The 26,856-nt window shown below is 45.1% G+C and overlaps 2 protein-coding genes and 1 non-coding gene across 5 annotated transcripts in view; 1 reads left to right on the forward strand and 2 right to left on the reverse strand.

The window, feature by feature from the left end:
• Positions 1–1,266: 1,266 nt before the first annotated feature.
• lrp3 (low density lipoprotein receptor-related protein 3) lies at positions 1,267–17,768 on the reverse strand. Its single transcript, XM_030794101.1, has 6 exons — positions 17,696–17,768; positions 10,988–11,126; positions 7,794–7,999; positions 5,351–6,437; positions 3,471–3,603; positions 1,267–2,124 (listed from the first exon to the last, which is right to left on the reverse strand). The coding sequence occupies exons 1-6, from the start codon at positions 17,766–17,768 to the stop codon at positions 1,267–1,269; spliced, it is 2,496 nt and encodes an 831-aa protein (XP_030649961.1).
• A 1,252-nt stretch (positions 17,769–19,020) lies between these two features.
• On the reverse strand, positions 19,021–19,094 carry trnat-agu (transfer RNA threonine (anticodon AGU)). The gene has a single exon. It is a non-coding gene; the product is annotated as a tRNA-Thr (tRNA).
• Positions 19,095–23,056: 3,962 nt separating this feature from the next.
• leo1 (LEO1 homolog, Paf1/RNA polymerase II complex component) overlaps positions 23,057–26,856 on the forward strand; it is an 8,434-nt gene continuing 4,634 nt past the window's right edge. Inside the window, exons 1-10 of one of the 3 annotated variants that reach the window (XM_030765724.1) lie at positions 23,057–23,114; positions 23,535–23,915; positions 24,009–24,158; positions 24,280–24,399; positions 24,540–24,616; positions 24,711–24,859; positions 25,162–25,246; positions 25,420–25,514; positions 25,607–25,741; positions 26,714–26,849. In XM_030765724.1, the coding sequence (XP_030621584.1) occupies positions 23,057–23,114; positions 23,535–23,915; positions 24,009–24,158; positions 24,280–24,399; positions 24,540–24,616; positions 24,711–24,859; positions 25,162–25,246; positions 25,420–25,514; positions 25,607–25,741; positions 26,714–26,849 (1,386 nt within the window). Of the gene's footprint in view, positions 23,115–23,534; positions 24,159–24,279; positions 24,400–24,521; positions 24,617–24,710; positions 24,860–25,161; positions 25,247–25,419; positions 25,515–25,606; positions 25,742–26,713; positions 26,850–26,856 lie in introns of all 3 variants that reach the window. The other 2 variants (XM_030765723.1, XM_030765725.1) reach the window with 2 other exon arrangements.

The raw sequence follows: 26,856 nt of genomic DNA on the forward strand, positions 1-26,856 counted from the left end.
GAATCAGATAGGGCGTCTACTGTCTTCACAGGTTATCTTTCATTCTTGATAGGCTGTGAAATCAAACCTTCCATTGGTCTGAAATGAGAACAGGGGACGTGTTCTGTTTCACACTTAGTGGAGGTGGAGCAAACAGCATATTTAAAAAATAAGGGCAGATCTCTCTCTCTCTCTCTCTCTCTCTCTCTCTATCATGTCTCTTTCTCTCTACCTCTCATTCCATATCTAACCACATTCAGATTCTCCTCTGGCAGTGAATGAGATTTCAGAGCAGAGCTCAGGAGGCAAACAGACCCCCCCCCCCCCCCCCCCCCCCCGATCCCAAATAGCCATTACATCTTTCTTTACAGAGTACATCTGAAAGACGGGCTCCGACCAGAGATAAAGTTTTTCTTCCCATCAACTCCTCTCCCTGAGGTTTCATTTCCGTAGTGTACACACACACACAGCCTCTCTCTAACAAAAGCAAGGCAAAACATCTGAACACAGAATGACCACAGGTCATTTCTGTCTCCTGAGAATCAACTGCAGCAAACATTGTCGTGTAATTATTTTTTCCCCACATGTTTCAGACTTTTTGGGAGTAACAGAACAAAAAAAAATGTATACATATAACATGTTGAAAGACAACTCAATGACAAACCAGATCCTGAAAATGTAAAAACCATGGCAAACATTCATGTCTGACCGTAACCACGCTGATCTGTTTCGAAATTTGTTTTTGTTAAGAAAACCGACATGAGGGTCAGACCGTCAGTCGTAAATCTCATATAAGGCATGTGAGTGGAACAGGTCTCACTGGTGAACAGCTCTCTGTTCAGTGTCTCTGTTCTAATGTTTTAAAACAGCCCTGTGCTGTCTGCAACTGCTCAGGAGGGTGTTCCTGGGTCTAAAATACGGTCAGCAAAAGAGCCACTGACATACTGTAGGGATTTTTCACGGGGATAGGGCTGGTCATTCCGAGATGATTCCTGATACCCGGTGTTTAAACAGGTCCCTGTTTGACGCCAGCATCTCACAGTCTCAGGACAACGTTAAATGTGTCCTTTGAAATTTAAAAAAACAAATTCCAAAACCAAAAAAAGCCAAAGCCTGATCCCGTTTTATAAGAGGGGGACCAACTTTGTCCAGTGTTTGATATGAACCCTTATAACCCAGGACTAAGTCAAAAAGGGCAAAAAAAAAAAAAGCCCTGTTTAGTAACTTTGTGACGACACAGCCTGCATTGTGTTGGCACTAGGTCAGGATTTAGAGAAAAGGTGACGTTTAGTAGATAAGCAGCGTCTCATCCTCGTCTTCCTCACTGCTCCTGAATCCGTACGGTGACTGTGACAGTATTGTTGTTTCTTCCTTGAGCGTTTTATGCTCAGAGCGCCCTCTTGGGGCCGCACTGTGTCTCTGCAGCTGCTGCTGCTCCTGTTCTTCACTCTGAGCCAGTCCAGAGGCCAGCGGACACTCAGGAGAAGTGAGAGGAGAAGGGCCCAGCGAAGAGTAACGCTGCACGGTCACGCCGCCCAGGTTAGCAGTCAACCCCTGCACCAGCTTCCGGGAGACCCTGCGGTTGTAGGAGCAGTGTGAGCTCCCTGGGGTCACGGGAGTCTGCGGAGGTGCAGTTGGGGTCTCTGCATCTCGCTGAACAGGAGAAGGAGTCTGAGGACTGGGCTCTGAACTTGTGTGCACCCCTGAGGGACCTGTGGATCTCTCCTCTTCCTCGTTGTCATCCTCCAAGCTGTCCGAGGCAAGGGAGGTGTGGGAGAGAGGGGAAGGAGGTGAGTCCGAGGGGGCGCGACACAGCACCTCCGCGTGAGCTTGCAGGGCCAATCCAAGCGCTGCGGTGGAGCAGTGGGAGGTGCTTTGTCCAGCTCCGCCCTCTGAATCCTCCCCTACCCCTCCGGTTCCGTTAATCCCGTTAATCCCGTCCGTAGTGTGGTAGCGGTGTGGGCCGGGGGTGTTTTGTGACGCCCCTGGGGGGGTTAGGAGAGGAATCTGCCCCCGTAGGCGTGTTCCTCGGTGGAAGAGACGACTCCACAGCCGGCCAAGGCGCCGGCGTGACGAAACTCGCCGGGAGGAATGTCGCCGGATCTGCCGACGCATCGCCGTGCGTATGTTCTGCAGCATGGATGCCTGACAAACGCAAAGGAAAGAGGGAGAGAGAGAGAGAATACCAGCTGAACCATTAGTCCTGTCAATAACCCAGCAGCAGAACAACCTCTCGTTTCCACGGAAACAGACATTTTTAATTTCAGATTAGCAGTATATGAGTATGGTTTCTTACTGTGTTTTTTTTTTTTTTTTTTTGAGGGCGGTCTTAGGTGTCATGCTCTGAGGCTTGAGTCATTCTATCTGTGGGCTTTGATGATTGCTAACCGTGTTCTCTAACCCTGACTCAAATCATCAGAAACCACACCCTGCAATGCTAGACTTCTATGAACACTCAACACATTAGACAGAGGAAGTTTCTTATTGAGCCCGGAGCTGCCTTTCTTTCTGCCTGACTCTGACACGGAACACACAAGGCTGAATATCTAATGACCGTCTGAGCACCTGATGAGAGAGCGTGTTAGCGTACCAGCTGTGCTGTTGAGCATGGTTAGCTTCCCTTCCTTAACACATGGCGCTAGCCACACACAGCTCAGTCAGAGGTGTAACAGTGTGTGTGTGTGTGTGTTTGTGTGAGTTTGTGTCTGCTCCGACCTACTAAGCGTGCTCATTAATTAATGATAAAGCAGGCTGGACTAAGAAGCTCCTCATTTGGAGTGGTGTGACCCAGTAATTAGCAGACATTAGCAACAGAAGCTGTTCTGAGGTAACAGTTCTGCTCTCTGACAAACACTTAACTCTGTCTACTGAGAGAGTCTCTGTATATCTACAGCTCAGAGAGAAATGCCCAAGTAGAGCATCATGGTTTTTTACACAAGTATCAGCCTTTTGGGAGTCATAAGAGGCCTTATCTTGTTGAAGAAAAGCGTCACACAGGCTGTTAGCTAAAAACACAGTGTTAGATAAACATCCATTCAGCAAAGGACTGAAAACTCACACATCTACTTCTAGAAAATCGTAGGCTTGTCTAGTGGCATAAGTCATGGTTAAGGGGGAAAAAAACCCAAATAAATAAATAAAATAATTTTCTCTAACCCTCTTTATCCCCACAAATCCAGATTAACGCTGATGAATACTCTAATTTTGAGAGCATTACAGACAGTTTTAGCCTCAGGATCCAAACATCATCCCTGAGGGGGATGTTAGACATAAAATGCTTTTCCACACAACATGGTGAGAAATGACAGGCGACTTCAAATCAAGTCAGCATCTGTCACAATGAAGTAATGAAACATACAGACACACTTCTAAATTCAGAGAACCCATCACTGACTCTCTCTTGTCGGACATTAATGGCATTACATACATATCCCTGTGCAGGGTGTTATATTATAACTGTGCCAGTTTACCTGAATGAAGTAAGAACATACCTGTGCAGGGTTGTAGGCCGGAAAGTCGTCCACAGGTGGGATAAGTCCCTGGGCGATCAGCTGACCGTAAGAGGGCGGGGCCTCTCTCTGAACGAACTCTGCTTCAAGTCGGGTCATCTGGGTTTCAAAGGCTCTGAGGGCGAGGGTGAAACACAGAGAAACTACTGTCATAAGGGCTGACGTAACGGTTTTATAATGCATAATAACCGCTCGCATAAGCCCGTTTGACGGGAGCCTGCTTAATTGCACTACAACACATTACAGCCCAGAGTGCTAATGATCAGGCGGCAGCTGGGTCCCTCTGATTAATGACAGTTGCTCTCTGTGCGTTTGATGTATCTTTTCTGACTAATTTGAAGAAAACAAAGCACAGTCAGCCTGGGGCCTCATATGGCTGTCCACACAAGTGTCTCATTATTTCTGAGGCGTAACAAGGGCGATGCTATTAGCGGCTAAACATAGCAACCTCTCGCCAGTCCTACTCAAAGGGCTGCAAGCAGTGGGGTCTTTCTCTCTCTCTCCGTCTCTCTCTCTCTCTCTCTCTCTTGCGCACTCTCTCTCTCTCTCTCCTTCTCTCTCTCTCTCTCCCTCTCTCTTTCTCCCTCTGTCTCTCTGGGAGATCAGGTCACCACTGCTAGTCGTGACAAGACTGTAAACTGAGACATAATTAAACAAGTAGAGGCCAGTGGAAATATGTCAGCTACAGTTATTCCTCTCTTGCACTCAGGAGGTGAGAAGAAAAAACAGAAAGAGAGAGACAGAAACAGAGGGTTCCAGTGCTTTGAACATCTTGTCCAGCTCCATTATTGTTGGATCTTTGTCTATAACTCAAAACACTGTGAGGACAAAACAACCACAAAAAAAAAGTCATGCCTAGTGAATCTGAAAAGCATACGAAACTAGTTTTGACTCCAGAAAGTGAAAGACTGTCACAACAACAGTTTTCAGACAGGGCGAACAAGTGAGGTCATGGAGAATGAAAGCGTTCCGAGCAAATGTCTATTCTTCAACTTCCAGGGAATTTTTTTTTTTTTTTAAGCTAACGTGCAAGGGCTGTATTGCCTGTCCCTGATGCATCAATTTATTGCCTTTCAGTGGTGCTTCAGTATAATGACTTTCAGTAGTATTTCAGTGTATTGCCTTTCAGTGGCATTGTTTCATTTAGTAAGCCCTCAGAGCACAGATAAGCCTCTGCCTCCAACTCCGAGGTATGCTTCAGGATTACAGCCGTTTCTCATTGGCTGTCTCAGGCGTTAATAAGGCTGCAGAGAAGATAGGCGATTTTAATTAAACGGGGGAAGGGGAGGTAAAGAGCCTGCCAGTGAATAGGGCCTGCCAGTGAGGCGTGAATAACGGATGAGTGAGGAGAGATGGAGAAAGGAAAGGAGGTTCGGGAAGAGTACAGTGGTGAAGAGGTGAGATAGGAAACTGGAAGACTGCAAAAAAAAAAAAAAAAAAATTCCACCATGAGAGATGAGTGAGAAGGACAGTTATGGGGTTTAAGATCATAGTCACTCATACGTTTCTGAAACATCAATAAACCACCACCACCAAAAAAAAAAAAAAAGAAAAAAAAAAGAATCAACATATCTTGGATTAGTGTTCACTGACTGATAGCGTCTGAGTGAATGCTAAAGCATGTGCTGGTTTGATAGGTTCAGCCTGGTGTGTTATCTGCTGGACTGAATTTGACAGTTATTTTTCTGAACTGAGCATTCTATACCCCAAACTGTCATTTTGATCAATAAACCAAAAAAAGAAAACATAAAGTAGTTAGACTTTGAAAAGGTGGCAAGAAAAACAAGAACGCAACCAGAAAAAAAAAAAAAAAACGTGCTTCGATTTCGCCTCTAAAAAAAAAACCTGTTATTCAGACTCACCTGTACTCACGTGTCCTCAGAGAGTATAGTTTGAAAGCACAGCCCAGAGCGATGACTAGCAGCAGACCACAAACCAGGCTCCCGATCAGAGCCGCTGTGATCACTTTCCTGGGCACAGCCGCCAGACAGTCCCTCTCATCGCTGCCATCCAGACAATCCTCCTGCCCGTCGCAGCGCCAGGTTTCGAAGATACAGAGGTTGGTGCCACAGTGGAAGTTTCCGGGCTGGCAGTTGAAACAGTTCTTTTCGTCCGAGCCGTCCGGACACTTCTTCTGGTTGTTGCAGCGCTCGGAGGCCGTGTAGCACGCGCCGCTTCCCCCCTCGCACGGGTACTCCCCCGCCGGGCACATGGGACAGCCCTCTTCGTCTCTGCCCGACGGGCAGTGCCAGTACCCGTCGCAGCGTTGCCGCTCCGAATAGCAGCCCTGGTCGGTGCCACACGGCAGCTCACCGGGGAAGCAGTAACCTTTGACCTGGTACGTGGCGTTGAATCCGCGCCCGCGGCTGCGAGGCTTGGCGTGGTACAGTACGGTCATCTGTCCGTGGCTCGACTCCAGGAGAGTGGGTCGTCGGTTGTTATGGTGAGAGAGCGTCTGGAGCAGGTGGTCCACTCTCTCCCCCAGACCGTCGTAGACGCGGACGGAATCGCCGGGGCTCAGCTGCAATTCGAGTCTCAGCAGGATGGGTTTGGGATCTTGCGTGTCCAAGAACCAGGTGCAGTGGAGGTCCGTTCCGCTCCGGTTCGGCCGGAAAAAATCCGGAGAGGCGAACGAGCCGTAGAAGTTGGCCAGGTGGTTTCCGCAGGAGGTGTCCGGACAGTTTGATTCGTCGGAGCCGTCGGGGCAGTCTCGGACGGCGTTGCAGCGCAGCGAGGTGGGCAGACACCGTGTGGACTTCACCTGGGTGCACTGGAGCATGCCCGGCGGGCACAGGCTCGATCGGGCCGCGGTGGGTGGCGGGGCACAGTTCCTCTCGTCCGTGTTGTCGCCGCACTCGTCCAGTCCGTTACAACGCCACGTCCTGGGGACGCATTTCCCGTTCCCGCACAGATATTCATCGTTCTGACAGCTGCTCTGTCCCAGACGACCTACGCACAGGCAGGCGGGTTACACGTTAAAAATGCCAACACGCATACACGCACGCAGGCACACAAACTTATCGCTCCTACATACACACCTGTGTCTACCCAGCTGCAAACCAAAGACCATGGATATGGAGTAAATTGTGTACACAACAAGTATGCGTGCACGCACGCATATACTCACTCACACAGACACTCACACAGACACACACATGGAGACAGAGTCTTGAGAACAGCAGTCTCATGATGCAATAGGGACAATAAACATCTAACAAGCAGAAGAACGGTATTAGCATAATGAGGTAACATGCAATATTACATTACGCAAAACCTAAAATAAAGGTTGTGATTAACAGGTTGTACAACAATTTACCAACGTATCCAGTAAAGCTACGCCAATAACAGCTTTACAAATGCAAGCCTTCAGACCTGTCAATTATAATATATGTCAGATGTTTTAAAAAAAAATACTAGATTTGCCTCCCCTGTGCTGCTGTATTGATTATACAGCTAACTAACCCACATACTGAAATACTAGCCTGCTGAATTTGCCTTTAGGGACTGTTTAATGATAGCCAATTAGTCGCTTTATCCTCATTACCGGTATATTCGATCTGGGACACTGCACAGTTGTTGGACCTTTTAATCCGCTCTCACAGACATAACACGTCAGCAGGGAATGACAAATATAAGCTTTAGCATAACGAACTATATTTAAGATGTGTACCTAAATGGAAAGGTAATATTAAGTAACACGATACTCTAGTCTTGTGGCTATATATAGTCTACGTGAATCGTTTTTTTATCCATCTCTTAACGTAAACATCCATTTTGTCTGACGTTACACCACCGTGATAAAAACGTACCGTTTGGCGGAGTTGGTTCAGGTACTCTTTTAACAGTAACGCTATACGTGAGCCACAGAGCTAATAATCATAATACGTCAGTCTAAGACTAAGGTCCAGACAGCGTCTGCGCTCCAGTAACGTCCAGTCTTTCTCGGAAATAGCTTAGCCAGCTGTCAAACTCCACAAAACAAAATGTAAATCAGTGTAATCATAGCCAAGCTAACAGATACGTTCCACTTCTGACGAGTCTAAACTGTTATTTAATTGTGAAATTAAGTGTAATTAAATCCGCTACTCCATTTATCACGATCACAGAACCAGCTTTGTACTCGTAATAGCCTACTTTGCCTCAGTATCATGACAATGTCTGAAGAAAAAAAGTCACTTGTATTCCACCTATCTAACCCTGTTTCTGTTTCAAACACACACACACGCAAACACACACACACACACACGCAAACACACACACACACACACACGCTACAGTGGCGTGGGGTGTGGCTTGACAACTCACCGCGTATGTACGAAAGGCGGAAACCTTGGGCCAGTCCAGAGCTGTTGGGCTGGGAGTGGAAGTCCAGTAAAACCCGTCCTCTGGAGGAGATAAACGGAGGGGGAAGGAGAGAACCGCACACCCGATATTCCTCCCTCCACGTAGGACCGAGCAAGAGCCAGTCCCCTGTACAGTGCCCCGACTCCTCCAGGTCAAAGTTATGGAAACTGTAACCGAGGACAGGGCCAAGTCAAAGCAGACACGGCAATGGGCTTAGTGCAACGAAGAGGTTTCACAGATAAAGAGACTTAAAAGCAAGCAGGGAACTGGTGTCTCGATGTCTTGATGGTCACTGTAAACTTTATTCAACTGATGATGCACTGCATTTATGAGGGACAGAGCTCAGAGCTCTGTGTGTGTGTGTGTGTGTGTGTGTGTGTGTGTGTGTGAGAGAGAGTGTGTGACTGTGAGTGAGCGCCTGTGTTTGTGACTGCATGTGAGTGTGTGTGACTGCAAGTCCATGTGTGTGTGTGTGTGTGTGTGTGACTGTAAGTCCATGTGTGTGTGTGTGTGTGTGTGTGAGAGAGAGTGTGTGACTGTGAGTGAGCGCCTGTGTGTGTGACTGAGTGTGAGTGCGTGAGAGTGTGTGTGTGTGTGTGTGTGTGTGTGACTGTAATTCCATGTGTATGTGTGTGTGTGTGTGTGTGTATGTATGTGTGTGTGTGTGTGTATGTGTTTGTATGTGTATGATGTAAACCATGTGAAATGTGGGGATCAGCTGAGTGGTAAATTGGGTCTTAGTGTTGAGCACACGTCATATCTCCAGGGACTGCAGGATTTCCAACCAGCAAAGACCAGAGCAAGAGGAGTGGGGAGGGGGGGGGGGGGGGGGGGGGGGGGGGGGGGGGGGGGGGGGGGGGGGTTGGGGGTTGGGTGTTGATGGCTGTGCCTTAAACATGGGGCAGACAGTGCATCTGCAGTGCAGTAAAGACACCACTCCAGCCGTAATCACATCAGACAGAGTAACGACATGCTGGCGGTTTCAGTGAAAGGCCGGAACACTGGGAATCTGTGAGATAACGTCAGCGTCAAGGCAACAGGAAACAGCCTTTCTCACAACCTGACACATCCACACATTCACAGATTCATAACGGTATCCGTTGGCCTTTAGGAGGCATTCTCTGGCTAAATTAAAGAGACGGATTAAATGAAAACACTCGCCATATTTTAAGGCCAGAGAGAGAGAGAGAGAGAGAGAGAGAGAGAGAGAGAGAGAAAGCACAACAGTAAGGGAGGGAGAGAGGGAGGGAGGGAGGGAGGGAGAGAGGGAGGGAGGGAGGGAAAAAGGGAGCAGGAGAGAGGGAGAAAGAAAGAGAGAAGGATACTGAGAAAGAGAAAAGGGGGTAGCGAGAGGGAGAGAGAGAAAGAAAAGAGTTAGGGAGAGAGTAAGCAAAAGAGAGAGAGAGGGAGAGAGAGAGGAAGTTTGATTAATAAAAGGAGTTACCTTCTCTGTGATAGGACTTGAGTCACGCTAAGATCTCAGAGGCTTTCTTCACTCATCAGTTAGAAATATTTCGGTCCTGCACACCAACAACTGACTACACCTAAGCAGCAACACCTAACAGCCATCTGTTCATTTCTTTAGTGTGGGTTTTAAAACATTAGCGATTTTTTGTTCTCCTGTATGATGGGAATCTAAGGGAGAGTTTCCCCCTAACGCTTCAGCTGAATTTAATTCAACTCCATTTACAGTCAGACAGCTCAAAGCTTCCTCTTGTTCCTAGAAAATCATTAGAATGCTGGTGAGATCACCATGGAGACCCCAGATGTCAATCACAGCTTCCCTCAACCACTCTGCTATTCTGCTGAAATGCTAAAAAAAAAATGACATGTAACAGCAGTTTTAGGAGTCACCCCCCCTCCCTCTTTTTTTATTTCAGCTGAGTGAGCTGGACACTGGACAACCATCTATCTGTCTGAACGCAGGAGGAGGTTTTGGGGAAAAAAAAAAAAAAAACAGTTGATGGGGAACAGTGGACTGGCCTGGCTCCACAGAAGCCCTCTCGCCGCAGTGTAGTGGAATATCGATTCACAAAGTTCTCCAGCACTCGGAGCTGGGGCCATTATAACCATCTCCGTCATTAGAGGTTCTGTCCACTGACGGGCTGGACCGCTGCCATACGCTAGGAGATGATGTCATTTTTTTTAAAGCACTATAATCTCTTAAAAGCTGTATTTAAGTGGCACCTGCAATAAACTTTGTCTCAGCTTGTTGTCAGTGTCTTCCTTCAGCTCTGCTGCCTTTTAAAATGATTCGAGGGTGAAGCAGGTCTTTATATTATTTAAAGGGGAGGGTTTAACAGTAAGCCCGGGCTATTCATTTGCCTGAATCTCCAAGTCCTGCTGATTTTTTTTTTTTGTTTCAAACACAACTACTGAACTCCTGGACTGAACAATGCACACCTGTTTTGTCAATGGAAATCAGTCCCAAATTAGAGGGCAGAAGTCGACAGGCCAGCTGAAAATTTAGGGCCATGTTTCAATAACCATGTTGTAAGCCTTTGTTTATATGCCGTGGATTTCAGACTTAGTGCAGGAAAATAAGACATGTACACACAAGTGCACATGCACACGCACGCACACACACACACGTACACATGCATGCACACACATGCAGAGTATTCTCCAGAGAACAATTATCTCCACTGTCACCCCCGCCCCCCTACCCCAAGGACCAGGCCTCAGAACAAAGCACTCAGATGCATCTCAAAAGAACACTGAGTTCTTCGACTGAATCAGACATTTCCACTGCATCAGTGTGGCCGCGCTAATGTTCCGAGAATTCCCTATCAGCATTCGGAATGAGGGAAGCAACGAGGCTTCGCCACTGCTAATCAAACGGATCTTACAGTGTGTGTGAGACTTAAGGTCAGCTTTCTCTCCACGCAGGCGACAGGAAAGCAATTCGATACAATTATGGGAAGAAAGACTGAAGAAAGGACTTCCATAGGATTCACTCTAATGTACTTAGAGGTCTGGACAGGTCGGAGAGTATGACTCAATGTTATTACAGAGAGAGAAGAAGGTGTGCATAGGAAAACAGAGAGGAAGAAGGAGGGGGGGGCAGCAGAGAGAGAGAGAGAGAGAGAGAGAGAGAGAGAGAGAGAGAGTGTAAGCAATGATTATTGTCTTTTGGTGAAGTGAAGATGCAGTACCTGATGGTGATGACATCACCCCGTTCTCCCTGGATGTTCCAGCTGCAGTTGACTCCTGGGGGGTAATTTAGGGGCCAGGAGGGACTGTAGATCACCCCTCTCCTCTCTGTATGCAACTCCACCTTCCCACTGCAGGCGGCTACCACACACACACACACACACACACACAGACGAACACAAGGATTACGCATTTAATGAAACCTGTATATTCATACACATACTGATAAAGTATTGCAACATAACCTACATTTAGTACCATTTGCTCTCTTGTCAAACTGCTCATTGCACTCTGATTCACATCAGAAAACCCAGATGCTTCTGCGAGAACAACTGAAGGTTAGAAATGAAAATGACAAAGGTTTCGCATGTTAATAAGCGCTATACTGTTTGTCTATGGGTGAGTGATTCAGTCAGTCACAGTGAGAGAGTGAGAGAAAGAGCGAGTGTTGGGGTTGTGGTGGTTGCCGAGGAAACCGAGAACTGTCAAAGTTGTCAAGTTTTGAGCTATCTCACACCAATATGTCTCTGAGATCTGGTCCCTCAGGATAGTCACACTGACTCCAGACGGTCAGATGTCTCCGCCACGCTCTGAATCTTTCTGACGGAGGGATAAAGACACACGTCTCTTCACACAACCCTCTCTTTCCATTTTCCAGATCTCAAGGTTTCATATTTCACAATTTTCAGCTCTTAAAAAAAAGAGAAAACACTGCAGCTGAGTACAAATAAACCAGGTGCCTGTGAGCTGAATGTTCACTGTGCACTCTCCTGCACAGGTTTGTGGAGAGACATGATACAGAAAGAATTCGATCCACAATTAGCACATTTTCACAGAGGAGACAGTAAGGCTGAGCTGAAACATAACCCTTTGCTGTGTGTGTGTGTGTGTGTGTGTGTGTAAATGTGAACAAGTGAATAGCTGTGTCTGTTAAGATTTGAGTACAGTGAGAAATAGACAAGAATAACAAAAAGACAGAGAGACTGGGCAAGTCAGTGCATGTGAGTGAGTGTGCGTGTGTGAGAGAGAGAGAGAGAGTGTGTGTGTGTGTGTGTGTGTGTGTGTGTGTGTGTGTGTGTGTGTGTGTATGTGTGTGCGAGTGTGTGTGTGTGTGTGTGCAGGAGGAGACTAATTGGTCTTTCTTATGACTGGCCTCCCTGTTAATGATGAGTTGATGTGATGAATTGAATTATGGATAAGTGGAGGTATTCTGGAGTCCTACACCAGCCTTTACAGCAGACAGAAACACAATCCATCTCTCTCATTTAGGGGAATTTCCATTGACGTTTTTCGATAAAATTAGAGAAAAGAAAAAAAAAAAGAAATATCATTTTGAAACGCAGTCAAAACAAACGGCGTAATATCAGTGTACCAATGGTGTTATATTCATGAAATATTATTGTTCATAAAGCGATGCTGGTTTGAAGTAATATAATCAGCGAAAAACCAAACACCAAAATGACATCATTTTAACTTTTTTTTTTTTTTTGTAATGTGCATAAAGCATCTCTCTCTCTGAAAACATCTATTGATTGACCTCCTCTTTATCGCGGACATCCTGTTGAATATCTTGACGTGACCTAATGTTTGTCAGCGTCTATTGTCTCTCTGCTTCCTCTGATTCCCTCTGCTCCTCTCCTGGGCCAAACACAAGGCTGTCTCTCACTAAAGACAACACGCCTGGCCCCTGTCGAGTCAGCGTGTGTGTGTGTGTGTGTGTGTGTTTTAAACAAAGACCTGCATTAAGAGTGGGCCAAAACTCATCAAAGTCTGACACAGGAAGTGCTCTGTGACATCACAGGGTTTAAATAAAGGCCAAACACCATCTCACTGCCAGTCTGCTGAGCTCTCTCTCTCTCTCTCTCTCTCTCTGATTCTCTCTCTCTCTCTCTGATTCTCTCTCTCTCTCTGATTCTCTCTCTCTCTCTCTCTGATTCTCTCTCTCTCTCTAACTCTCTCCCCCCCTCTCTCTCTAACTCTCTCTCTCCCTCTCTCTCTCTAACTCTCTCTCTCTCTCTGATTCTCTCTCTCTGTTCTCTCTCTCTCTCTCTCTCTCTCTCTGATTCTCTCTCTCTCTCTCTAACTCTCTCCCCCCCTCTCTCTGTAACTCTCTCCCCCCCTCTCTCTGTAACCCCCCCCCCTCTCTCTGTAACTCTCTCTCTCTAACTCTCTCTAACGCTCTCTCTTTCTCCCGCTCTTTATCACATTACCAACAATATCTTTTCTATTTATATAAGAGGCATTTTAGATCTTTATTCTGCTTTACGAACTCATCCTCTGTGTAACAGACAAAGGGTAAATCTCTTATATTGTTGCTGTAAGTAAACAGCTTATTTGAGATGGAGATAAAGACACTCAGTTTACAGAACTGAAAAGTCCATGTCAGCCATTGTAGTCAGAGTCCAGGTATGTTTACCTGAGCTCCAAAGCTTTATTCAATGAGGTTATAGGTCATTTATTGGAAACACAGTGGACTGGGTGGAGAGAGAAACATTTGTTTTCACAAATAAAACCAGGGAGCTGAGTATGGTTGTGTGTGTGGGTGTGAAGCAGTGGGCATTGGCGATTCTATCATGTTTTGTATTCCACAAACCAGCATTTCTCAGTTACACAGATAGCGTGAGCCAAACATCAAAACTGTCCAATAGTTTAACAGCTAAGGAACATTCCTGTTGGAGAGTGTCGATATTGGGCTCAAGTTACATAATAACACCCCCCCCCCCCAGTTTCAAACATGTATGACTGTGAAGAAAAAGAGAGAGAGAGAGAGAGAGAGAGAGAACATGAAACCTTTCACAGTTCCCTGTAATGTCGTTTCTTTCTGAGCTGTTTGAAAGTAACACGTACTGCAGGTATTCTGAAATACTGAGCGTGACAGAAACATGTCTTCCATAGCATTGCAGAGAGGTGCTGATTATTAAGACATTAAGTGTGTATTGCAGCACCACTACTGAATCTGAACATGTTACTTCAGTGTGTAGATCTCAAGCTGCATGATGGGCTGGAAATTATTCTGACAATTTTTCATTTTGAGATGACAGGAGTGATGAAGTGTTGTGTTGTAGAAGTGTAGGTCAATCTGTTCCGTCTTACAAACATAAAAAGAAAAAAAAAAAAATAAACCCTGAGACCAGCATCTTGCTCAGGTTCCTGAGAAACATAGTGGAACACAGGATTTTCCCCAGAACGAGAAGTCGTGAGTAAGAAAGGCATTCATTGATAAGGGTAAGACTTGTGAGAAAAAAATTGAGAAAAAATTTAAGAAAGAAAGAAAGAAAGAAAGAAAGAAAGAAAGAAAGAAAGAAAGAAAGAAAGCAGAATCCTGTTTTTCAGAATTCGGAGTTCGGAATTCTAGGGAATTCTTCTGTTACTCGTGGGAGAGAGACAGAGAGAGGTCTCCAACAGAGAGACAGCAGGGTGAGGGTGTGAAAGTGAGAAAAAAATGGAGCCCAGATCGAGGGAGCGGAGACAGAGAGAAGAGAGCAGAGGGGAAGGAGAGTGTGAAAAAGGTACCTTGTGCCCTCCTACCCCAGGAAAACAGATACATCAACTTCTCAAAGCACATCTGCTCTCACGGCTTACAGTGATCAAACACAGAAATGGTGTGTGTGTGTGTGTGTGTTCTCTCTGCTACCCCTCATCTCTCAAATGCCTGAGTGCTGCCAAAGCCAGCTGATACACACTCTGTCTTTTTTTCCTAGGAAATTAAGTGCTTGGCAGCTAATTCCCTGCCAAGACGCGGGTGATATGAAGCTCCACTTAATGCAGGTCAGGTTTTAGGATGCTTGAAACCATGCATGGATGCTATTCTCACATCTGCGTTTATTCATTAGTCTACGAGTCGTTTTGCAGCAAGTTCACCCTGCCCCTGGGACAAACAACTCGTTCGGTTTCTAAGGAGTGAAAGATTCTCAGAGGACAGATATGCCGGGGGGGGGGGGGGGGGGGGGGGGGCGCAAATAAATGTAGATGCGTTCATTGACACAGCAGCATTCAGTTAAAGATTATCCCCTGGTCTGGATTTCCGTCTCACAACAACCTATGTTCAGCAAATATACTTATGTGTGAACAGAGAACACTGCAGGTACCGAGACAGTGATTTGTGTGTTGTAGCCTGTGTATGTGAGTGTGTGTGTGGATGCAGCAGACAGTTTCTTTCCTGGTGTGAGTGTGTGTGTGTGTATGTGTGTGTGTGTGTGTGTGTGTGTGTGTGTGTGTGTGTGTGTGAGTGTGTGTGTGTGTGTGTGTGCGTGTGCATGCAGCAGACTGTTTCTTTCCCAGTATGTGTGTGTGTGTGGTGTGTGAGTGCGTGTGTGTGTGTGTGTGTGTATGTGTGTGTGTGAGTGTGTGTGTGTGTGTGTGTGTGTATGTGCGTGTGTATGTGCGTGTGTGTGTGTGTGCGTGTGCATGCAGCAGACTGTTTCTTTCCCAGTATGTGTGTGTGTGTGGTGTGTGTGTGTGTGTGTGTGTCTGTGCTGTGTGTTTCTCAGAGAGACAATGTGTCTGTGCTGTCAAGCAGAGGACACGGTGAAACGGTTTACTGCGTGACTTGGCTCCCAGTGTGAAGACTGACACTCGCAGTGCCAAACACAAGGACAAGCTGAGAGAGAAACACTGCCCCTCTCATTCTGTCTGTGCCGCATGAAAAGATTTTTTCTTTATCCTGTTATACAAACACATTGCTCATGTCTTTGTGGGGTCTTTTGTTGTCTGGGGTCAGATACACTATATACCTTAATAAGAGAGATCTCAAAACTGACAGCATAAAGTCTCTCACAACCTGGATTTTTATCAGCATCAGTTGGATATCAAAAACTCTATCGACTTGAAAGAAAAAAACAACAACAACAATATAGGATGTTCACACAAAATACAGATTTGAAAATCGTCTATCAGTTTGTATAAATTTAGTCAATGATCTGTCTCTTCGGTTTATTTTAAAGTCTCTGTTTTTCTTTGTCCTGGCCATAGTTCATTTCAATGATTTTTCGTTCCAGGTGTTTGAAACGCATCCCATTCCAACGCTCGCTCACACACGCGCCCACGCACATCCTCCAGAGAGGGAACAGGACGACTGACTCAACATTCGTCACTGTGAACCATTCACAGGACAGATGAACCTCGGTGTAATCTGGGATTCAGTGAAACTCTCACCATAGTAATTATAATATTAAGGAGGAATAGGGGACGTAATCAAAGTGAGCATTTACGGGTGATATTCAGTGCAGCGAATTATAAATCGCCATTGGAACGGTGAATCAACGGTGCTGTTAGATTCAAACTAAAGCTTAAGTCATATGGAATAATAATAACATGTATAATGTAATAAGGTAATAATGACAGTTTGTAATGTGTTTTCCGACTATTTCTAGGGTGTTTCGATCAGCTGATGGGCCATCGTGGCAAGGTATCTGAGAGTGGTCCTTATACTCCGATACAAAGACCCAGCTAGACTAAACCGTATGTTTAAACATACCGTCACACAAAGCCAGCATTCAGTAGTCGGGACCAATGATGGTACGTTTCTTCTCTAAAGCATTATGCATTTTACGTTTAAGTTGGAGCATACAACCTCACCCAAACTGACCAGTGCTGATTAGTCAGACACAGTTAAAACAAACATGGGACCAATAGAGCCGAAATTTGTTAAGTTTTCACACTCCAGCGATCTCGATGGCAGGTAGACTGAACACAATCGCAACGCTGGTTATTTCACACAGAGGTTTTGGAGCTTGCCTCGTGAGGAGAAACGTGTCGGGGCACGACCTCTCTTTCTCCCAGTACATGACTAGGTTTGTGGGAAGTTCTTTTTTTTCCCCCCCTGCAAATCCCTCTGTGTGAGAATAAATAGAGGAGAAGAGTGTCTTTGTCAGAGCCCTCTCATGTTTCTTAAGGACATTCTCCAGCTCCTCTCTTCCACCCCCCCCCCCTCTCTCTGGAATCAAATGGGGTTGTAAACGGGAGGAGCGCATGGGTTTCGGTCGAATCCTACGGGACGAAGGGCCATGAAGGTTACCACTGCAAACCACAACATAACCAATCCTTATACTGTTTGTTTGGGTGCTGCCCTCGTCACAATGACTCAAGTGTCTCATCCTATTAGGTAAAAACCTGCTTCCTAACTAACATGAAGAATACTAGACCCCGTTTGACGAAAGCATTAAAGCAACAGCGATGAAGATGGTTCATGAAATCTAGACACTCATGTCGTTGTGATGTTTCTGAGTCCTTGGGGTGGACAGACCATTGGCATTCTAGAGATCTCTACGACCACTGAGATGTGACACATCTTTGTTTACACAATACATCATTTTATGTCTGTCATCACTTAAGTATATCGACGTAAAACACAGTAGTTCCCATGCATAATTTGCGTTATTCAAATAATCTGTGTGGCTCCAAAACACTGGTTACTGAAAAGTAACACGCTTGCAACAACTCGCTTTAAGTCGGACGTTATTCATTTGAATTCTTCACCTGTGTTGGATTGTTCAATTAGTGCGATTTGCATAACCGAGCTTCTTCGTTAATCAAACCGCAATGTCGATTAGAAAGGAGCGTTTTATTGAAAAAGATAAATTACAGGTAAACAATGTGGGGAACCTTAAGTCAATCACCACTGTTTTGTGATCTTGGACTATGCAGTTTCAGCAAATATTTCACATAAACAGAGAAAACGAATGATACGCTCCTCAAGGTGGGCTACTCACCTACGCAAACCCAAACGCAGCGCAAAAGTATCCATTTTACTAACAACCGCCTCGGCGTTCCAGTCCTCTCCATTATTTGAAAAGCACAGGTAATTCTTTTGTCATCTTCGAAATAATTTTCTCAGCATCTGTAGCGCGCGCTTCAGAAGATTTTCCCAGGCACTAACAGGCATCGTTCACCTTAATATATCCCTTGAAAATAATAATTTTCGGCCGTGAAAATTAAGGCAAATAAAAATTCCATTTCGTATTGCAGGACTGTTGGTTCAAGGGCGACAAAGTAATTAGTAAGGGAGGGAACACATTCTACCACAAAAAACTCCTTGTCGTAGGTAGCTTCAGCTGCACTCCTTTTTCCGATTTGCAAAACGATCTGCAGTCCTCATTCAGATTGCAAAACTTTACGCAAATTCAAAACGTAACAATATCATTCACGCCCCGCTGTCCATACGTTTCGCCGTGTGATTTAAGTCATGTTTTCACTTTAGCAGTTGTGCTAGCGGTAGCTTTCAATCATTTCGTGCCACTGATGTGAGCCATCCGGTGCGATGCACAATGGCGTGCAATGCGCGAAAATAATGTCCATATATGCGGCAAGACGTTCCGACAAAGCGATCCCTCAATACAGAAACATACAAGTGCTAACCTGAAGGCTGCAGCTCACAAACATTGAGCGTTGAGCCTTGACCGCTGCTATGAAACATCTCAGCGCTGTATGAGTAAAATCTGTGTCTGTGTTGCAGAATAGGCTGCGTTTTCAAATCAACTTCCTGTGATTACTACTTCACCTAAGCTAAACGCCACATTTCGAATGGCACTGAGGGTGGTTGCGGTTTAAATAAGTTATATCCCTGGAGGTGCTGTGATTACAGTGAAAAAAAAATCAAAACGAGTTGTTAAACGTTTTCCCCATCCCGTGTGAAGTATCTGCTCAGTACTCCCCTTCATGTTGTCGTCAAACCGTGCCCTCACAAGGAAGGAGGGCCTCACTGCATAGCAAGGTCTGGTGATTAAAAAGTATTCACTGGAAACCACGACTTCATTTTAAAACACATTTTAAACACCTCAGCACCACTTGCAACGTATGTGTCAGCAGCTGGGTTGACTTTCTTTACGCTTTGCCTGACGTTCTCACGCACACCAGAACAGTTTTATATTTCTGAACTATTTTATCTTTTGTTCCGAAATACACACAAAAGTCGAATGATAATCAATATTTGTTTATCTATCAGTGAATGTATATAAGTCAGTTAATTTTTACATAATTTACCTCGATGGTGGACAACATCCTGAAAACGCTCAAAGCTTAATATCACCATTTAAAAAGGCACCGCTGGGATTCGAACCCAGGATCTCCTGTTTACTAGACAGGCGCTTTAACCAACTAAGCCACGGCGCCGCTGTGCACCATGTAACCCAGTACCGTACTTGATCATTCCTTATCTCTATTTATAAATCAGCTCAGTTATCAGATTTCCTTTTGATGTATACCTATAAGATCTTTCGATTGCTTTTTGCTGTCAAATCTAACGGCTTCTAAACGTCTTTGCCTTCAATAGTAATCAGGTTTTCCTTCCCCTCCTCTAATCTCCTACATCTGCCAATAGCTCCTCAACAAAAGCATAGTTAATCACTGCAGTTCGTAAATTACGATTTAGTGATCAAGTCAGCGGGAGCCTATAATCATTTTGTACTGGTGTTAGAATTCGTGTGTCTTCCTATAGAACTCCATCAGACATAGCTTCAGTCACTCGACCAGCTGTTGCTACCACTGTATTTTCTTGTGATTTGTGACTCTCGTTGTTCAGTGTTATGCCCGACTCGACTTGATAGGACACCGCCTCATACTTGAGAGAGTTAATGCCAAATTAAGATAAATCAGCTGAGGAGAATTCAGGGGAATGCGATGTTGTTATAATTTCAGTCGGAGCGTGATCTCAGGAAAGCGTTCAAGGGGATTCTCTTTTTTTTTAACCCTACAGCCCCACCAATTGGTCGATCGGTGTAAATTCAATCATCCGAGGTGAGGAACAGGTTTAAAGAAGACTGATACTAATACTAATACACAAAATACTGATACTGATACAAATACTACTCGTGGTTCCAGTAGTAGGGAACATATGTATATAATGTAATTCAATGGCAGACCACTGCCTGCACGTGCAGTTCATTTCATAGTACTGTATGCAACAACCAGGGTCTTTGAATTGAACACATGCTGCCACAGGCAGTCAGAAGAGAGAGTGGAGGCGTGAGAGTTTGGGGAGATCAAATACATGCAGCGCCGCCACGTTCTGGACGAGCTGCAAAGGTCCGCTGCTGCAGGTAGCGGACCTTGACGGTACAGTGTACCAGCCTGGAAATGACAAGGGCTTGAATGAGGAGTCGTGACACGTCCGTAATGAGAAAAGGTTGAATTGCAGGGACGTTGCACAATGCGTGTCAACAGGACGGAGGTTTCAGTGACCTCTGAGTGAAGAGTGACAACTTTATGTTTTGAAACAAATCGCGGGTATTTGATTAAAACTGGGAACTGGGACAAAACAAATATATTCCATGACTAACCCAATCCCCTCAAAAATTAAAAAAAAGAAAGAAAAGAAAAGGAAAGAAAAAATTAGGAACAATTCAGAAACCTTTCGGCACAATAGACTAATGTATATTCTTTCAACAGCTCTTTTCATTTTCTGTGAATTGGCTAAAGAGAGTTCCAAACAACAGATCAGGAAACAAACTGGAACTGAAATGAACTGAATAAAGAAAAAAAACACCAACTGAAAACAAATACACATTAGTGTATAAATTAGTTTCAATTCATGTGAAAAAAGAAAGAATTGTTTAAAAATCTCACAGCGCACTTTTTATGATATTCAGTTAAGAGTTCATCCTTCGTTTGGTCTGAAGAGCAGATAATAATAATAATAATAATAATAATAATAATAATAATAATAATAATAATAACAAGTTTATTTAGAGCCCAATATCACTATTTATAGTCTCGAAGGGTTTTACATGTCTATTACAAGGTCAAATCAAAATTATATTATGCATAAGTTTGAGAAAATAGATAAGTCTTTAGTCTTGTTTTAAAGGTATTGAGAGAGTTTGCTTCTCTAACTTCTGTAGGTAAACCATTCCTGAGGAAGGGAGAGCGGCAGGAAAAGACTCGGTTGCCAGCGGACTCTTTTTAACTCTTGGAATGACTAATAGTCCAGAATCTTGAGAGCGCAGGGTGCGAGGTGGGTTATAGGGTGTAATTAAGCCAGACAGGTAGGAAGGCGCAAGCCCATGTAAAATTTTATATGTTAATAAGAGGAGCTTAAAATCTGCCCTTGCATGAATTGGGAGCCAATGAAGGGAAGCCAGGACAGGGGTAATGTGATCAAACTTCTTCGTTCTGGTCAGAATTCTAGCAGCAGCATTCTGGACCAGCTGAAGACTTTTGGTACTAGAGGCAGGCAGGTCAGAGTAAAGAACATTGCAGTAATTGAGGTGAGACGTGACGAATATGTGAACAATGGTTTCTGCATCAGCCATACTTTGAAAGGGCCTAATTTTAGCAATGTTACAGAGTTGATAAAAGGCAGTTTTGGTTGTGTTCTTGATATGAGTGATTAGCGAGAGACTAGAGTCAAAAATCACACCAAGGTTTTTAGCTGAAGAGTTTTGAGAGATGATGCAGTTGTCAAAATTTAGGGTAAGATCGCTAAAAAGATGCTTAAGCATAGGGGGACCAATGACCACCATTTCAGTCTTGCCTGCGTTAAGCATCAGGAAATTTGAAGACATCCAACCCTTAACAGCACAAAGACATGCCTCAAGGTTAGCCAATTCAGAGCGGTCATTATGCTGGATAGGTAAAAAAAATCTGAGTATCTTCAGCATAATAATGGAAGTTAATGTTGTAACTATGAATAATGTCACCCAAAGGGAGCATGTAAATAGAGAATAGAAGAGGGCCGAGGACTGATCCCTGAGGAACACCATAGTTAAGCTTACAGTATTCAGAGGTCACATTATTATAGTGGACACACTGCTTTCTCTCAGAGAGATAAGATTTAAACCAAGAGAGTGCCAGGCCACAAATGCCAGTTTGGTTTTCCAGGCACTTTAACAATATAGTGTGATCGACCATGTCAAATGCTGCACTCAGATCAAGCAGAATAAGAATAGAAGTAGCACCAGTATCCATGGCTAATAAAAGATCAATAGTTACTCTAGTAAGCGCGGTTTCAGTAGAATGAAAACACCTGAAGCCTGACTGAAATATTTCAAACAGACTGTTAGAGGACATATGAGCTCTCAGCTGAGCAGCTACAATTTTTTCAAGTATTTCTGAAAGAAAAGGGAGATTAGAGATTGGCCTTTAATTATTTAAGGCTTCAGGGTCAATGTTCGTTTTTTTAAGTAAAGGCCTGATCACTGCTGTTTCAAAAGAGGAGGGTAAAACACCAGATATAAAAGATTGTTGGGCGGAGAACCGAGAAAAGCTCTAGCCTATGTAAAGTTTAGAGGGTAGGGGATCAAGGAGGCAAGAAGCTGGTTTAACAGAGTGCACCAATTTGGGCAGCGCGTCTAGAGAGATAGGGTTAAATTGAGCTAAAGGGTGCACATCCTGACTAATCGTAGAGGCAGTAACGGAGAGCGTGCAGGCAGTCTGATTTGATAAATTAATTTGAATATTACGACGAATTAAGTCTATTTTTCGCGAGAAAAATTCAACAAAATCGTTTGCAGTAAAACGGCTTGATTGAGGGGAGTGATTCTGGGTAAGTTTAGATACTGCATCAAAAAGGTACCTGGGGTTATTTTTGTTAACATTAATTATTTTCGAGTAATACGCGAATAGTGGAGACAGGTCAACCAGTCACTGTGCTAGAAAATGAACAGGTCAGTTTACCAGGCCACAAGGTGTTGAGAACAACAACGGGGGAAAAACAAAAATAAAAAACGCATTACGCGCCAACATAAACTTTTCAGTGCGCAAAGTGTTCATCATTGCTGATTTGTCACCCGAAAACCAACGTGATTTGATTCTGTCTCTGTTTATGAAAATACGACTACCCCGACAAGACTGACAACTTTAGCCCAAAAGTCGTGGTTAGTGCGGTGGTTCAAAGTCATAACATCACGAAAAATATTTAAAGAGCAGACTGAGCATATACGCATCATTTTTTATGACATGTGTTAGGTTAGCACAATTTATTTGTTGTAATTTCAGAGCGTGCTCTATATTCTATAACAAAATGTTAACTGACAATACTTTCCACCCAATTCCTAAAGAATACTACAGCGAATCTGGAGGACTTTTATGCTTGTATATTGTAACCCGGAAACGATGCTTTATTTACACTTCCAAAAATGGCGGACATGGACGAATTGTTCGGGAGTGATGGCGACAGCGACAATGAGCAAAGAGGTAACTTATTATTTCTTATCTGAGTGTCAATATCTCTGTATAAGTACGGATGTATATGCGAAATTAAAGGCCTAAACGTATTTAGGTTGTTTTTTTTTCTTTTAAGTGGACGTTTTCAACCACATCACCTTAGCTAGCTGGTTGACTGATTAGGGCACACGGCTGTTGCTCAATGGATTAAGTAGCAAGAAACCTGTACGTCCCGCCACTTCCAAAAGCAGTAGTCTCATGAAGATTTTATGTTGTCCGGATATGCCAGACGGTAGCCACGGACATTTGTTGTTAGGACGTGCATGGCCCCGACAGTTGCCCCTCATTTTATTTCAGTAGATTACGATCAGGTAAGGTAAGGTAGGTACGGTGCGTACTGTGTGCAGTATTGCGGCGTAACATTAACTTCTGTGTTTCTGTATCGCACAGATTCGGGTTCTGGGTCTGGATCAGATTCGGAACACGAGAGACCCAGATCAGCAAGCAACGGTTCGGGTAGCGAGAGCGAGCGAGACCGCGAGGATGATGACGATGACGACGACGGCCAGGAGGCAGGAAAGCCGAGCAACAAAGAGTTGTTCGGGGACGACAGCGAAGACGAGCATGGGAGCCAACACAGTGGGAGCGACAACCAATCGGAGAGGTCGGGAAATCAGTCAGACGCCAGCATGCGTTCGGAGCAAGAGGACAACGAGCAATCTGATGCGGAGCAGCACAGCGGTTCTGAGGGTCACCAGGAAGAGGACGACGAGAGAGGTCACAGGTCAGACTTAGGCAGCCCTGCGTCAGGGGCAGGAAGTCACCACTCTGGTAGCCCCCGGTCAGGGATGGGCAGCCCCCGCTCTGACGCTGGCAGCCCCCGGTCCGTAACACCTCAGTCGGGCGGGGCCACTCCACACACAGACGGGGAGGGCTCAGGTAAAGAGGCCCATTCAGAGGATGAGAAGTGGGGCAGAGAGGCCAAAAGTGACCAATCGGACGACGAAGAGAAGCCCCAGCACTCCGACGACGAGCAGGATCATTCCGAAGACGAGCGCAGGCAACGCAAGTCCGGTGAGTGAGCAAGTAATGGTTTTGGGAAAAGGAAAACTCTGACATAGACCTTTAATGTTTATGTGTATACACCAGTGAAAAAAAAAAACATTTAAAAACCGGATATTGTTATTTCTGGCAGAGTCTGTCAAGGGCAGCGACAGTGAGGACGACTTTATCCGACAGAAGAAGAAACTGGCATCAGATTCAGACTCTGACAGTGATGCAGGAACACACAGAGGTAGGAATACCTTCACATTATGTTACATGCATTCGCTTAGCACAATACCTTCCCCGCGTACTCACTCAATGCAAAACACAGGGACGCTAATCAGCGTTTGCCTTGCAGTACAGCATGTCAGTTACCATAAACTAATCCCTTAGGCAAGAAACCAGCGGCAGACGACCTGTTCGGGGAGGCGGACGACATCTCGTCAGACAGCGATGCCGAGAAACCACCGACGCCAGGGCAGCCAATGGTGAGCCTCCTGAGTTCGTCTGTCGATGCGACGCAGGATTACCGTCGGCGCTGGGACGTCTGACGAGCGGTTGTCTCTGTTTCGGATTTTACAGGATAACGAGGACGGCATGGAGACGGAGCAGCAGGAGGAGGAGCCAGTTCCGGAGACCAGGATAGAGGTGGAGATCCCGAAGGTCAGCACGGACCTGGGGAGCGACTTGTACTTTGTCAAACTGCCCAACTTCCTCAGCGTGGAGCCCAGGTAAGCTCCACCCCCCGCCTACGTCAGACACGCACGCTGCTTTAACATCACAGGTGTTTCATTAGGTCTAACGTAGACAGTTAAGACCGTATCGTATAAAGTAAGGGTTTTTTTTTTTACGTTTGCCAGTTCCTCAAAGGGAGCATACACAAACCTGAAATCAGTGAGACCGCCTGACTGATTCATTTTTAGATTTAAAGTTGTGTGTATTGTAACTCGCGTTCTGCTGACTGTGCTTTTTTGTTTTGGTCCAATGAGATTACAGCTGTGAGTAAAAACCACACCTCTTCCCTCCTCTCCAGGCCCTTTGATCCTCAGTATTACGAAGACGAGTTTGAAGATGAGGAAATGTTGGATGAGGAGGGAAGGACCAGGCTAAAGCTGAAGGTATGTTTAGGAGACGGGTCCGTGTTAAGCTTCCGCTCAGCGAAGCTTCGAGTATCGGCGCTGTTCCGTGCAGCCTGTGGTGGAACAACAACATCATCGAGCCCTCTCAGCGAGCTCCGTTTTCACCAGACGCTGTGACGTAATCAGAACCTTCTCTCCTCTCTACCCCTCAGGTGGAGAACACCATCAGGTGGAGATCTCGCCGAGATGAAGAGGGCAGCGAGATCCGGGAAAGCAACGCCCGTATCGTCAAATGGTCTGACGGGAGGTGAGGGGCTCGGATTCGCTCGAAAATCTCAGTTTGAATTCTCAGCTTATTCATATACACTGAGGATGTGTGTACGCGTGTGTGTTTTTCAGCATGTCCTTGCACCTGGGTAATGAGGTTTTTGACGTGTACAAGGCTCCGCTCCAGGGCGACCACAACCATCTGTTTATCCGTCAGGGAACTGGACTGCAGGGTCAGGCTGTGTTTAAGACCAAACTGACGTTCAGGTGAGTTAAGGCCTCTCTGCTGAATGAGGTTAGTTCTGCAGGGTGAAAAAAGTCTTTTTTTTTTTTTATCTTCTTTCATTGTAATATTAGAAAACGGACCCTACTGAAATGAAAACAGTGCTAAAATATGTACACTATGCTGTAATACCATAATGCTCTGTGGTATTCTCTGTCAAAACAGCTTAAGCCTCTCTGTGCTGTAAATTGGCTTATACACTTTGCCTGTTGTACATTTTGTCTGCCCGCCTCAAAGCTCTTGTTGTGACAGCAGAAACAATCGCTCTGGGCTCCGAGGGGAATCGTTTTGCTCCTGTCTGAGGGCTCAGAGAGAGAGAGAGAGAGAGAGAGAGAGAGAGAGAGAGAGGGGCTGTGTTTCACATGCTCAGTTAATCTGTAGTGATGTTTAATCAGACAGACCTCAGAGTGGTTTATATTAGCACCTAAAATAACCACTAAACCTGTTGGCAAACACCGAATGATTAAAATTTATAATATAGGATCTATAATAAACTGTTTTTATGACCAAGAATAACTTGCTTATGTAGCTTGTATGCATAGATAAATTTCACCTGCTCTGACAGTGGTGGGTTAGGTCTGCATATTGATGTTTCCTGCTGAAGATCAGATTCATTAGAATTCAGTAGCGTGTGTGTGTATGTGTGTGTATAAGCATTAAGAGCTAAACATGTCTGTTCTGTTGTGCATTGAATGCAGTAGTGTGTGTGTATATGTGTGTGTGTATAAGCATTAAGAGCTAAACACGTCTGTGTTGTTGTGCATTGAATTCAGTAGCATGTGTCTGTGTAAGCATTAAGAACTAAATATGTCTGTTCTGTTCTGCATTGAATTCAGTATCGTATGTGTAAGTGGAAGAGCTGAACAACTCTGTGTTATTATGCATTTGAATACAGTAGCGTGTGTGTAAGTGTATGTGGAAGAGGTAAACATGTCTGTGTTGTTGTGCGTTTGCAGGCCACACTCCACGGACAGCGCCACCCACAGGAAGATGACTCTGTCCCTGGCCGACCGCTGCTCCAAAACACAGAAGATCCGCATCCTTCCCATGGCGGGAAGAGACCCAGAGTCCCAGAGAAACGAGATGATCAAGGTAAGGC

This window comes from Chanos chanos, chromosome 2, assembly GCF_902362185.1.
Source record: "Chanos chanos chromosome 2, fChaCha1.1, whole genome shotgun sequence".
Lineage (NCBI taxonomy): Eukaryota > Metazoa > Chordata > Actinopteri > Gonorynchiformes > Chanidae > Chanos > Chanos chanos.

Excerpts from the sequence above, each read along its gene's own strand:
- lrp3 (XM_030794101.1), bottom strand. The coding sequence starts at position 17,768 with ATGGAGAGGACTGGAACGCCGAGGCGGTTGTTAGTAAAATGGATACTT. Across the intron at positions 11,127-17,695 it reads CTGCGTTTGGGTTTGCGTAG|CCGCCTGCAGTGGGAAGGTG; the intron begins GTGAGTAGCCCA and ends TGTGTGTGGTAG. Across the intron at positions 2,125-3,470 it reads CGGCCTACAACCCTGCACAG|GCATCCATGCTGCAGAACAT; the intron begins GTATGTTCTTAC and ends TGCGTTTGTCAG.